Source organism: Triticum urartu, chromosome 3 (assembly GCF_003073215.2).
Source record: "Triticum urartu cultivar G1812 chromosome 3, Tu2.1, whole genome shotgun sequence".
NCBI classification, from domain to species: domain Eukaryota; kingdom Viridiplantae; phylum Streptophyta; class Magnoliopsida; order Poales; family Poaceae; genus Triticum; species Triticum urartu.
Window position 1 is genome coordinate 107,656,337 of NC_053024.1, and position 13,888 is coordinate 107,670,224.

Here is a 13,888-nt window from a genome sequence, read left to right on the forward strand (position 1 = left end):
TCACCAGGATGCCCAGTCCCATGCTCAAATCAAATCAAAATAATTGCAAACAAAACTCCCCCAGGATTGTTGTTAGTTGGAGGCACCCGTTGTTTCAGGCAAGCCATGGATTGATGCTTGTTGGTGGTGGGGGAGTATAGACTTTACCATTCTGCTTGGGAACCGCCTATAATGTGTGTAGCATGGAAGATATCGAGATCTCTCGGCTGTTATGTTGACAATGAAAGTATACCGCTCAAAATATTATTCATCTCTATTTCAAAACCGAGCTCTGGCACCTCTACAAATCCCTGCTTCCCTCTGCGAAGGGCCTATCTATTTACTTTTATGTTGAGTCATCATCCTCTTATTAAAAAGCACCAGTTGGAGAGCACCGCTGTCATTTGCATGTATTACTGTTAGTTTACATTGAGTATGATTATGATTGGGTCTCTTTTACCATGAATTACAATCTCTAGTCAGTCCTTGATCTTTAGGGGTGCACTGCATTTATGTTTTGCGGTCTCAGAAAGGGCTAGCGAGATACCATCTTGTTATATCATATTATGATTGTTTTGAGAAACTGTTGTCATCCGAGATTTACTATTATTGCTCGCTAGTTGATTATGCCATTGATATGAGTAAATGCTACCTCTTGAGCACTGTGTTGGTTTTCCCTTGAAGAGGAAAGGGTGATGCAGCAAAGTAGCGTAAGTATTTCCCTCAGTTTTTGAGAACCAAGGTATCAATCCAGTAGGAGGCCACACGCAAGTCCCTCGTACCTACACAAACAAATAAGAACCTCGCAACCAACGCGATAAAGGGGCTGTCAATCCCTTCACGGTCACTTACGAGAGTGAGATCTGATAGAGATGATCAGATAATATTTCTGGTATTTTTATGATAAAGATTAAAAGTAAAGATTGCAGAATAAAAGGTAATTGAAATAGCTTGTTAACGGAAGATTAATATAATGGAGAATAGACCCGGGGGCCATAGGTTTCACTAGTGGCTTCTCTCAAGATAGCATAAGTATTACGGTGGGTGAACAAATTACTGTTGACAAATTGATAGAAAAGCGAATAATTATGAGAATATATAGGCATGATCATGTATATAGGCATCACGTCTGTGACAAGTAGACCGACTACTGCCTGCATCTACTACTATTACTCCACACATCGACCGCTATCCAGCATGCATCTAGAGTATTAAGTTCATAAGAACAGAGTAACGCATTAGGTAAGATGACATGATGTAGAGGGATAAACTCAAGCAATATGATATAAGCCCCATCTTTTTATCCTCGATGGAAACAATACAATACATGTCGTTTCCCTTTCTGTCACTCGGATCGAGCACCGCAAAATTGAACCCAAAGCTAAGCACTTCTCCCATTGCAAGAAAGATCAATCTAGTAGGCCAAACTAAAATGATAATTCGAAGAGACTTGCAAAGATAACCAATCATACATAAAAGATTTCAGAGAAGAATCAAATATTATTCATAGATAGACTTGATCATAAACCCACAATTCATCAGATCTCAACAAACACACCGCAAAAAGAGTTACATCGAATAGATCTCCAAGAAGAAAGAGGAGAACTTTGTATTGAGATCCAAAGAGAGAGAAGAAGCCATCTAGCTAATAACTATGGGCCCGAAGGTCTGAAGTAAACTACTCACACATCATCGGAGGGGCCATGGAGTTGATGTAGAGGCCCTCCGTGATCGATGCCCCCTCCGACGGAGCTCCGAAAAAGGCCCCAAGATGGGATCTCTTGGGTACAGAAGGTTTCGGCGGTGGAAATAGGGTTTCGTGGTGCTCCTCGGTGTTTTCAGGGTATAAGAGTATATGTAGGAGGAATAAGTAGGTCGATTGAGCCATGAGGGGCCCACGAGAGGGGAGGGCGTGCCCAGGGGGGTAGGCGTGCCCCCTGCTTCTGTAACATCCCAAATTTCCAATTTGGAATGTTATACATTAGATCATCATTGCATACCATATTTTATTTTGCATTTTGGTTGATCCTAGAAATCCTAAGCAACTCAAGGACCCACGGAGAGAGTTGGGGGTTTTGTTATTTTCATATTTGAGTTTTCTCAAATTTTGAGAATATGATCATTTGATTTTATTTATTTTATCATCAATTATTTCTATTACAAAAATATGAGAGAGGGAATAAAATGACTTTCCCAAAATAAAGAAATATTGAGGATTTAATAATAAAATCAAATAAGATTTTATTTCGGAGTTTTTTGGTGTTTTATTTGAATTTAGGAAAAATGTGCATTTTTCAAAATTGCATTTAGGTCCCAAATAAATGTTCACCTTGTGCGGCTTGATTTTAGAAGCCCGTGAAAATTTATATCGGAATTTTTGGAGTCCGTTTAGTATTTCTTTTTATTTTTCTTCTGCGCGTAATTATTTAAAAAAAACCGAACCGACCTACGGGCCGTGTCCTATCCGGACTCCGGCCCGACTCGCCCTTTATAAGCCGGCCCACCCCAGGCCGAACCCTAACCCCAGGCCGCCCCAAGCCCCGCCCGCCGCCGCCGCCTGTGCCGCCGCGCCGCGCCGCCGTCGCCCGCCATCGCGCCGCGGCCCGCCGCCCCGCCGGACGCCGCCGCCGTCGATGCCGCCGCCCGTGGTTCGCCGCGCCTCAAAATCCGTGCCGTCGTTTTTTTTGAAACCGATCGGTTTTCGTCGGTTTATTTTTTTTAGATTCGGTTTTTTAAATAGATCGGTTTTTCCGGTTTATTTAAATAGCGAGCGTTCGTCCGTTCGTTCGTTCTAACGAACGTTCGTCGTTTTTCTTTTTCTCGGATTAAATCCGCGATTTTTTCTGATCGTGATTCCTAATCCGATTTTCGTTTTAGTATAACTTTTCGCTCGTTTATCGGAATCAGGCGATTCAAGCGCCTAGAGTTTCGTCTCGAAACCCTCTATCCGTTTAACCAACTTAAACAAGATTTTGCTACTCTAAAATTTGCCCTAGATCCAGATTAGTAGAACTAAGTTGTTTTCTTTCGCCGTTTGACTTTCGTGGGTTCGTTCGATTTGATTCTTTTTGCCAACCGGAGTTCTTAAGTTGAACCTTCTGGTTAGATCTCTTATTTGACTTTTACCTGTGCATTATATGAGTACTTATTGTATGCTTGTTTGTTTGTCTGCGATAGAATACCCGGAGTGCGCCGCTTGTTACTTCGAATCGCTAGGTTTCCGGGATCATCAGCAAGGCAAGTAACACTTTGATCATACCTTTTCTACTACCCAGTTTTATTGCATTAGATTAATCCTCTCACATTGCATGATTAGGATCTAATTAAATTGTGGGATGGGAAGTAGATGAGGTAGTACCTATTACCTGTTTATTATCAAACCTTTGGGAGTTACTTCTACGTTTGCTTATTATGCCATGCTATGCTAGTAGACGTGGATTGGGTGAGTGATATCCATGACAGATGTGAGTTTGTTAATTAATGGTTTATCTAAGGTGGCAACTTAAACACACATCTGGGTGGATTGAGGCACCTGGATATTCCAGGACTTGCCTGTTTTCTTTTGGACCGCCACCCAGGCTCAAAGGGATCATGAGACTATTCATACTAGAAACTTCCGCGTGCAGCCACAAGCTATTATGGGCTCTAGCATAGTTGACTAAGTCGTGCGAACTCTTATAGTGGTAGACTAGCAGATGTAGGGGATGTAGGTGGTACGGTCTACCCGATCGTAAGGTGCTAGCGCTTCTGAAAGACTATGTCTGAGTCATCCGTCTTCTCAAACACCTTGTAGTGCGAGAAACCAAACGGAGGCGATCGAGTCTTGTGGGAAAAGTGCGCAAACCTCTGCAGAGTGTAACAAACTAATCATGATTAGCCGTGTCCCCGGTTATGGACATCTTGAGTATCTAGTACCTGGATTATCATGTGAATCTCAACATGTTACTCTAAATTAATTTTGTTGGGTTATGTTTAATGATGATGCTTAATTGGGATTGAGAATGCTGTCAACCATTCTCAATGTTTAACAACTACCATGATAGTAATTAAATTTATTCCTTTGAAGTAGGGAAAAATTGACTTTATGCAAAACTGTAACCATAGAGCTTTCCACCATCCAAATATGCATATAGTATAGCTGTTTCATTCCATTACTCTCTATGTGTTACATTGCCAGCATATTCCATGTGCTGACCCATTTCGGGCTGCAACGTTAATGTTGCAGACTTTTCAGACGACGATTAAGGAGTCTTTAGGTCGTGGTTCTATACTCAGTGATGCTGTTGGAGTTGATGGACTCACTTATCTTGCAAGCCTTCCGCTGTTATTGTTATCAGATGGCCTTAAGCCATATTTATTGTAATAAGTTCTCTTTTGAGACACTCGATGTAATAAGTGTGTGATTGCTACTCTGCTATAAATCCTCCGAGTACTGTGTGGTGTCAGCATTATTGATCCAGGGATGACACCGGAGCACAGAGATCAGACTGTTTGAGGTCTGGTCGCTACAGCTTCGTGGCCTCCTCGGTTGTTTCTTGATGTCCACTCCAAGTCCTCTGGATCACGTTTGTTCCAAAAATCACGTTCCCGAAGGTTTCATTCCGTTTGGACTCTGTTTGATATTCCTTTTCAGCGAAACACTGAAATAGGCAAAAAACTGCAATTTGCATTGGGCCTTGGGCTAATAGGTTAGTCCCAAAAATAATATAAAAGTGTATAAATAAGCCCATTAAACATCCAAAACAGAATATATAATAGCATGGGACAATCAAAAAATTATAGATACGTTGGAGACGTATCAAGCATCCCCAAGCTTAATTCATGCTCGTCCTCGAGTAGGTAAATGATAAAAACAGAATTTTTGATGTGGAATGCTTTCTAGCATATTCTTCAATGTAATTTTCTCTATTGTGGCATGAATGTTCAGATCCGAAAGATTCAAGATAAAAGTTTAATGTTGACATAAAAATAATAATACTCCAAGTATGCTAACCAAGCAATTATGTCTTATCAAAATAACATAGCCAAAGAAAGCTTATCCCTACAAAATCATATAGTTTGGCCATGCTTCATTTTCGTCACACAAAATGCTCTCATCATGCACAACCCCGATGACAAGCCAAGCAATTGTTTCGTACTTAGCCTTTTCAAACTCTTTCAACTTTTACGCAATATATGAGTGGAAGCCATGGACATAGCACTATGGGTTGAATAGAATATAATGATTGAGGTTGTGTGAGAAGACAAAAAGGGAGAAAATCTCACATTGACGCGGCTAATCAATGGGCTATGGAGATGCCCACCGATTGATGTCAATGCAAGGAGTAGGGATTGCCATGCAACAGATGCACTAGAGCTATAAATATATGAAAGCTCATCAAAGAAACTAAGTGGGTGTGCATCCAACTTGCTTGCTCACGAAGAACTAGGGCATTTGAGGAAGCCCATCATTGGAATATACAAGCCAAATTCTATAATGAAAAATTCCCACTAGTATATGAAAGTGACAAAATAAGAGACTCTCTATCATGAAGATCATGGTGCTACTTTGAAGCACAAGTGTGGAAAAAGGATAGTAACATTGTCCCTTCTCTCTTTTTCTCTCTTTTTTTGGGCCTTCTTTTCTCTCTCTTTTTATGGCCTCTTTTTTTCGTCTGGAGTCTCATCCCGACTTGTGGGAGAATCACAGTCTCCATCATCCTTTCGTCACATGGGACAATGCTCTAATGATGATCATCACACTTTTATTTATTTACAACTCAAGAAGTACAACCCAATACTTAGAACAAAATATGACTCTATGTGAATGCCTCTGGCGGTGTAACGGGATTGCGATGAATCAAGAGTGACATGTATGAAAAATTAAACATGGTGGCTTTTCCACAAATACGATGTCAACTACACGATCATGCAAGGCAATATGCCAATGATGATGCGTGTCATAATAAATGGAACGGTGGAAAGTTGCATGGCAATATATCTCGGAATGGCTATGGAAATGCCATAATAGGTAGGTATGGTGGCTGTTTTGAGGAAGATATAAGGAGGCTTATGTGCGATAGACCGTATCATATCACGGGGTCTGGATGCACCGACGAAGTTTGCACCAACTATCAAGGTGAGAAAGGGCAATGCACGGTACCGAAGAGGCTAGCAATGATGGAAGGGTGAGAGTGCGTACAATCCATGGACTCAACATTAGTCATAAAGAACTCACATACTTATTGCAAAAATCTACAAGTCATCAAAACCAAGCACTACGTGCATGCTCCTAGGGGGATAGATTGGTAGGAAAATACCATCGCTCGTCCCCGACCGCCACTCATAAGGAAAGCAATCAAAGAACACCTCATGCTTTAAATTCTCACACAGCGTTTACCATACGTGCATGCTACGGGACTTGCAAACTTCAACACAAGTATTTCTCAATTTCACAATTACTCAACTAGCACACCTCTAATATTACCACCTTTATATCTCAAAACAACTATCAAGCATCCAACTTCTCTTAGTGTTTAAAATTTATAACCAAAGAAAATTACCATGATGTTCTAAAGGACTCTCAAAATAATATAAGTGAAGCATGAGAGATCAATTATTTCTATAAAATAGAACCACCGCCGTGCTCTAAAAGATATAAGCGAAGCACTAGAGCAAAATTATCCAACTCAAAAGATATAAGTGAAGCACATAGAGTATTCTAATAAATTCCAATTCACGTGTGTCTCTCTCCCAAAGGGTGTGTACAGCGAGGATGATTGTGGTAAACTAAAAAGCAAAGACTCAAATCATACAAGACGCTCCAAGCAAAACACATATCATTTGGTGAATAAAAATATAGCTCCAAGTAAAGTTACCGATGGACGAAGACGAAAGAGGGGATGCCTTCCGGGGCATCCCCAAGCTTAGGCTTTTGGTTGTCCTTGGATTTTACCTTGGGGTGCCTGGGCATCCCCAAGCTTAGGCTCTTGCCTCTCCTTGTTCCATAATCCATCAAATCTTTACCCAAAACTTGAAAACTTCACAACACAAAACTTAAAAGAAAATCTCATGAGCTCCGTTAGTAAAAGAAAACAAACCACCACTTCAAGGTATTGTAATGAACTCATTCTTTATTTATATTGGTGTTAAACCTACTGTATTACAACTTTTCTATGGTTCATAAACTCTATTACTAGCCATAGATTCATCAAAATAAGCAAACAACACACGAAAAACAGAATCTGTCAAAAACAGAACAGTCTGTAGTAATATGTAGGTTTCGAATACTTCTGGAACCCCAAAAATTCTAAAATTCTGGACGTGAGGAATTTATATATTAATCATCTGAAAAAAGAATTAACTAAATAGCACTCTCCAGTAAAAAATGGCAGCAAATCTCGTGAGCTCTAAAGTTTGTGTTTTTTACAGCAAGATCGCATAGACTTTCCCCAAGTCTTCCCAAAGGTTCTACTTGGCACAAACACTAGTTAAAAGCATAAAACCACATCTAAACAGAGGCTGGATGAATTATTTATTACTAGCAAACATGCCCGTGCATTGCAACGGGAGAAAAAAAACACCACACGCCTCTAGCTCCATCTATTTCAATAGAGTGCCCTTTGGTGTCATGGCATATCCCCCTTCTCGTCCTCATCAACGGTGGCTACAGTGTCTACCTGATCATAATGCGTTCAAACATGATCAATCTCAAGGCAACGAGCTCTGCTAGCTCATGAGATAAACCGCAATAGCACAAGTGAATGTTATAGGATTTGAAGGCCACCCTCCATGAGCTACTGCCCACAATCTAGTGCATCCGCACGACCACATTTTTTTGCATAGATATTAGAAGTATCATGAATTCAACTATCCTAAAGACACATTAATTTGGTTGTTTTTAGCATGTCATCTGTTTAAAGCTCGCATCAGAAAGAATTGATCAGAATAACATCTTCCTTATATCAACATTTGGAAGCATACACACCATTAGCTCCAGCTACCAGGAGTATACCATGCCCTCCCGGAGGCCATCTTCAGGTGATAATGTCTTGAAACCAGACCAAGCCGCGATCCTCCTCCAAACTTGGTGAGCGAAACAGCTATTCAGAAGAAGATGCTCCGTTGACTCCTTCTGCGAACCGTACATCGAACAAATCTCGCTTCCTTGCCATCCTCTCCGGATCAGCTTGTCCGCGGACAGAATCCTCCCAAGCGACAGGGGCCAACATAATTTTTTTACTTTGTTTTCAGCCTTCCAGAAAGTTTGAGAGCAAGTGCCCAAGTATGAGCCCCAGAACATTGCCCTGTAGGTTGAGAGCGCTATATAGATTCCATCCGTTGTCCAACGTGAAGAGACGACATCTTTGCCTGTGTTTGGTATTTGCACCTCTCTGATCAACAACTATAATTTGGTGAATTCGTGAACCAACTCAGTGGTGTTGACCCGACGGAGCACAGAAATCCATTTGTTCCCCTGTAGGGCTGTGCAACCAGAGATATTCTTCCTTTTGACCTTGCAGAACAGGCTAGGTGCGACCTCCCTGCGGACATACCAAAAAGGAATCTAGCGAGTTCAGCATCCATAGCTCTAACACGTACTAATGAGGAACAGTCAAATCCCTCAGCCAAGAGAAATCATTAACCTGAATGTTTTATCTGTAAGAACATAATAACATGGTGCTTATATGCAGTTTTGACACGATCATCTTTATGCCCCTAAACATTAGCCAAGTTCATGCACTTCTTATCACATATGAATAGTGGATATTCATTTTTTCTGTAGAACTATACATGCAGATTAAAACCATAAGTATGGGGGATCTCTCTTCCTATAGAAGCATATCGCGAGGACACTAAAGAATGATGTGTGCTGGAGGCCCGATCCCCCGTCTTCAAGGCGGATCTCAAGAACAACACGATCGGGGAGCAACATGTTGACGACATGGACACGGAGGAGCTTTGTATTAATGGTAAATTAATTTGCTTGATGGATTCACTTCATTGTAAATTAGGTGCTATACTTGCCAAATAAAAATAAAAATTCAAAAATAAATTGGGAACTACTGGGTGGTAAGGGAAGACTGCAGTTCATCCCCTCACTAATTTTCATACAAACCGTGTATCGTCAGTTTTTGCATGGAGAAGATTCAATCATGTATGTATACGAACTGATCTGAAAGTTTCCATGTGCGTCTTAGTGTGTCATATTTTCCAGATCAAATTATCAAGCAAAGCAACACGGTCAGCTTACAGGTAAGTGGGGAGGGAGCTAGGAAGCAAGTCAGGAGAGCAGCTGCACTAAATCAACACTAAATAACAAATTAACAAGTGACCATCAGACTCCTGAACATTAGATTCCTGAAAAGTGTAGCTCATCAAAAGTACGATATGGATACCGTACGGTGTAGTAAGGCTGGATCCCTCATTGAATAATATAATTCTTGCAATAGACTATTTAATATGGGGTCTGCTTATTTACATCAAAAATTGAAATCATTAATGACTCATCTAGCAAGGATTGATGAGTTAGCAGTTTTTTTCTTTCAAAAATTCGATGCTACATTAATATCTAATAATGACTTGCATAGAATAGTAGTGCAGGAATGAAAATCAATGGAGATTGGAAGCCGGTCTACATTCCTACTTGTGTTCGTCAATGAATTGCATCAGGACGTAAACAGAGATTAGCTGCAATAGCATCGGGGTCATACCTATATCGATAGAGGAGCCAGAGTCAGAGAGTCCTACTCCCTGAGTCAGAATCATATATGCACGCAACGGCAAAGAGGACAACAACAGCAGCATGGCTCCGAAGCCCTCGAACTGGTGCGGCGCAAATCCTGAAGGTGTAGCCTGAGGAAGGACGTAGACAGATTATTTGGACTAGGGGATACCGAGCGGACTTCAATCAAATAGTGAATCAAACAACATGTATTCATCTTCATAGAAATTATCTACTAATTTGGAAAAACTGATTATAAACGCACATGAGTGAGGAACTCTTGCTCAATTGATCTACCAGCTTCAGCATCCTCCTCTGATGCCATCTTCCATCCTTTATTCTCCTCTTTAACAGCTGTTACGTCATCCATCATGAGACCCTCAACCTGAAGAATGCATCAAGCAAAGTTATGAGTTTCGTACATTAGAAAAACTACTATAATGATGGCCTGACTGAATTAAGTTTAGTGTTTTGACAGCAACCCATACACAAAGAATTAAGAAGTTTGTCATTTATTTACAAAGTAGGGACAACACGATTTATATTAACCATAAATAGGAAGTTTTTAGGTTTCAATAGGGCACCATTAAGAAGCAAGCTCGACTGCTCAAGTTTGGCAACAACTATTAATAAATTCAAAAAGCAAAGAATACTGCATCACACAAAGTGGTACTAGAACTTATCATCCACGTCTGTCAAACCGAAAATAACATTACCAATTACATATTCTAGAAACATCAGACATAAATTATATGATGATACTCATATTTATCAGCCAAACTTCAAATACAAATCAGTATTCAACATTGTTGGCTATTGTGTAGTAGCATGGTTCGGTTTAGCAGCTTCAGTTCACAGGAAAAAAAACTAAATCTCCTTTTGGCTACTCTGTAGTAGCATGGTTCAGTTTAGCCGTTTGACCAAAACAACTTCGAATCAGTATTGCTCAACCAGTTTGAACGACGTACCTAGAGCACGGGCGGACGTAATTTTGGCGAAGTCAGCAGTATGGAGAAATTCCGGCGAGGTTGGCAGAACGGCGAGATTCCGACGACTTTGGCAGAATGGCAAGACTGCAATGTGAAGCAACGAAAGGAACAATTGGGCTAGGACTTCAGTCGATGGAGTAGATGTGTATTTGTGAGCACATCGGCCCGTGGAACGGCCAAAAGAGACCCTACCGGAGTCCCTGCCGGCCATCCCATGGCCGCAGCTAGATGTGAAATTTGTGTCCGAGAAAATTACGGGCGTAGGAAGGATTGGATCAATCAAAGAACCAAAATAGCCTCCTCCTTTGTCCCCGTTCTGAGCAGTACCGCCGGCAGAATCCTCTATGCTTCTCCCTCGCTCCTCTCTCTCTCTCAACCCTCCACATCCGCTGCCCGGGACAGAACGGGAGGCGACCCCTCCTCCAAATCTAGATCGCGAGAGGCATCGGGTACAGACCTGCTGTTTCGCTTGGGCGCATCAAGCGCTTGGGCTGGTGGGGGCTTGTCACCCTCGCACGCACGAGGAGGGTCGTGAGTCAACGTAGTTCATCGAAATCGATGAGACAGGGGAGAGATAGGACGACCCGTGGGCCTCGCTTTCATTTGTCGGTGGGATGTTGAACCGTTTTTTCCGGCTAGCAAACGTTATTTGTGGACTGCGGATTGAAGAGTGAAAACAGAAGAGACTCATTTGCAAAATTACTGTGACGGTGAACCCGGAGACTCAATCCGTGCTTTATTTACTAGGGAGAGAGGAGAGACTAAACAGAACCAAAAAGCAAGAAACAAAAATAAAATTGGGTTGCCTCCCAACAAGCGCTATCGTTTAACGCCCCTAGCTAGGCATAAAAGCAAGGATAGATCTAGGTATTGCCATGATAATGATAAGGTAAATCGCGAAAACTCATCTCATAATCCCTACGTTCAGCAGCAAGATTTCTTTGTGGCAAGCAAAAGTAATCAAAAGGGCTAAATTTAATGGGACAAAAGTCCCCAAGATCAAGCTCGGGAGGTATTGGTTCCTCCTTTTGCCCCTCATATTGCACAACCAATTCATCATTATAACCATTCTTTTGGCAAAAGTCATGAGCCTTTGTTCAAGGGAAAAACCTAACCCACTATTCTAGATAGTAAGATTATCATTAACTTCAGAGACCCTGTCAAGAAGAACATCGGTAGGCAACATGATCTAAAGATCGTAAACGCATAATGCCTTGATAAAAAAGGATTGCTTCTATGGGAGGACGTCCGTCATCCACCCTATAATGCACAAAAATTTCATTTGCCTCTTTTATTATAAATCTGAACTCATGAGCTAAAAAGATGGTCGCTGCTCGCTTAACAGAAGAATGCTCAATATTGGAAAATTCTAGGAAAATCCTTTGTATGGAAGGATGCATATGTAAAAATTGTCTTTCAAGTTCAACTATGAGCAAGGATATAACATCCGCGAGACTACTACTTTTATGAAGAATAGACCCGCTCATGGTGGGCAAAGAACCGGCACAAGTAAAGAAATCCTTAATAACTCCCTTCACAATAATATTACCACTACCGATCTGAAAAAATTTAGTATGTAAAATAGTAGGATTTTCAAGAGGATCATCGATAGCATCAAAATTTTCCATATTATTATCCTTATCAACGATAACCTCCCCAATTTCAGACATGATTCCAACAAATTGCAAAAAGAACAAGCACATAGAAGGCAGGGAGGAAAAAGAGGGCGAATAAAACGGCAAGGGTGAAGTGGGGGAGAGGAAAACGAGAGGCAAATGGCAAATAATGTAATGCGAGGGATAAAAGTTTGTGATGGGTACTTGGTATGTCTTGACTTGTGCGTAGACTCCCCGGCAACGGCGCAAGAAATCCTTCTTGCTACCTCTTGAGCACTGCGTTGGTTTTCTCTTGAAGAGGAAAGGGTGATGCAGCAAAGTAGCGTAAGTATTTCCCTCAGTTTTTGAGAACCAAGGTGTCAATCCAGTAGGAGGCCACACGCAAGTCCCTCGTACCTACACAAACAAATAAGAACCTCGCAACCAACATGATAAAGGGGTTGTCAATCCCTTCATGGTCACTTACGAGAGTGAGATCTGATAGAGATGATAAGATAATATTTTTGGTATTTTTATGATAAACATTAAAAGTAAAGATTGCAGAATAAAAGGTAATTGAAATAGCTTGTTAACGGAAGATTAATATAATGAAGAATAGACCCGGGGGCCATAGGTTTCACTAATGGCTTCTCTCAATATAGCATAAGTATTGCGGTGGGTGAACAAATTACAGTCGAGTAATTGATAGAGAAGCGAATAATTATGAGAATATCTATGCATGATAATGTATATAGGCATCACGTCCATGACAAGTAGACCGACTCCTGCCTGCATCTACTACTATTACTCCACACATCGACCGCTATCCAGCATGCATCTAGAGTATTAAGTTCATAAGAACAGAGTAACACATTAGGTAAGATGACATGATGTAGAGGGATAAACTCAAGCAATATGATATAAACCCCATCTTTTTATCCTCGATGGCAACAATACAATACGTGCCGTTTCCCTTTCTGTCACTGGGATCAAGCACCGCAAGATTGAACCTAAAGCTAAGCACTTCTCCCATTGCAAGAAAGATCAATCTAGTAGGCCACACCAAACTGATAATTCGAAGAGACTTGCAAAGATAACCAATCATACATAAAAGATTTCAGAGAAGAATCAAATATTGTTCATAGATAGACTTGATCATAAACCCACAATTCATCGGATCCCAACAAACACACCGCAAAAAGAGTTACATCGAATAGATCTCCAAGAAGATCGATGAGAACTTTGTATTGAGATCCAAAGAGAGAGAAGAAGCCATCTAGCTAATAACTATGGACCCGAAGGTCTGAAGTAAACTACTCACACATCATCAGAGGGGCCATGGAGTTGATGTAGAGGCCCTCCATGATCGATGCCCCCTCCGGCGGAGCTCCGTAAAAGGCCCCAAGATGGGATCTCTTGGGTACAGAAGGTTGCGGCAGTGGAAATAGGGTTTCGTGGTGCTCCTCGGTGTTTTCAGGGTATAAGAGTATATATAGGAGGAAGAAGTAGGTCGGTGGAGCCATGAGGGGGGAGGGCACACCCCTTGCCTCGTGGCCTCCTCGGTTGTTTCTTGACGTCCACTCCAAGTCCTCTGGATCACGTTTGTTCCAAAAATCATGTTC

At 41.3% G+C, this 13,888-nt stretch overlaps 1 protein-coding gene across 4 annotated transcripts; it reads right to left on the reverse strand.

Annotated features, from left to right (window-relative positions):
* Positions 1 to 7,852: 7,852 nt before the first annotated feature.
* On the reverse strand, positions 7,853 to 11,262 carry LOC125548101. 4 transcript variants are annotated; one of them, XR_007300901.1, is made up of 5 exons: positions 10,928 to 11,262; positions 10,651 to 10,755; positions 9,948 to 10,067; positions 9,672 to 9,813; positions 7,853 to 8,501 (listed from the first exon to the last, which is right to left on the reverse strand). XR_007300901.1 is itself a non-coding variant. In XM_048711783.1 (5 exons), the coding sequence occupies exons 1-5, from the start codon at positions 10,880 to 10,882 to the stop codon at positions 8,356 to 8,358; spliced, it is 501 nt and encodes a 166-aa protein (XP_048567740.1). In that variant the 5' UTR covers positions 10,883 to 11,262; the 3' UTR covers positions 7,853 to 8,355. The 4 variants fall into 4 exon arrangements, 1 of the variants encoding a protein (XP_048567740.1); XR_007300902.1 differs by having other exon boundaries at positions 9,948 to 10,061; positions 10,864 to 11,262; XR_007300900.1 differs by having other exon boundaries at positions 10,864 to 11,262.
* Between the last annotated feature and the right edge of the window lie 2,626 nt (positions 11,263 to 13,888).

Excerpts from the sequence above, each read along its gene's own strand:
- LOC125548101 (XM_048711783.1), bottom strand. Across the intron at positions 9,814-9,947 it reads AGCAAGAGTTCCTCACTCAT|GCTACACCTTCAGGATTTGC; the intron begins GTGCGTTTATAA and ends GTCCTTCCTCAG. Across the intron at positions 8,502-9,671 it reads TGGCTCCTCTATCGATATAG|GGAGGTCGCACCTAGCCTGT; the intron begins GTATGACCCCGA and ends GTATGTCCGCAG.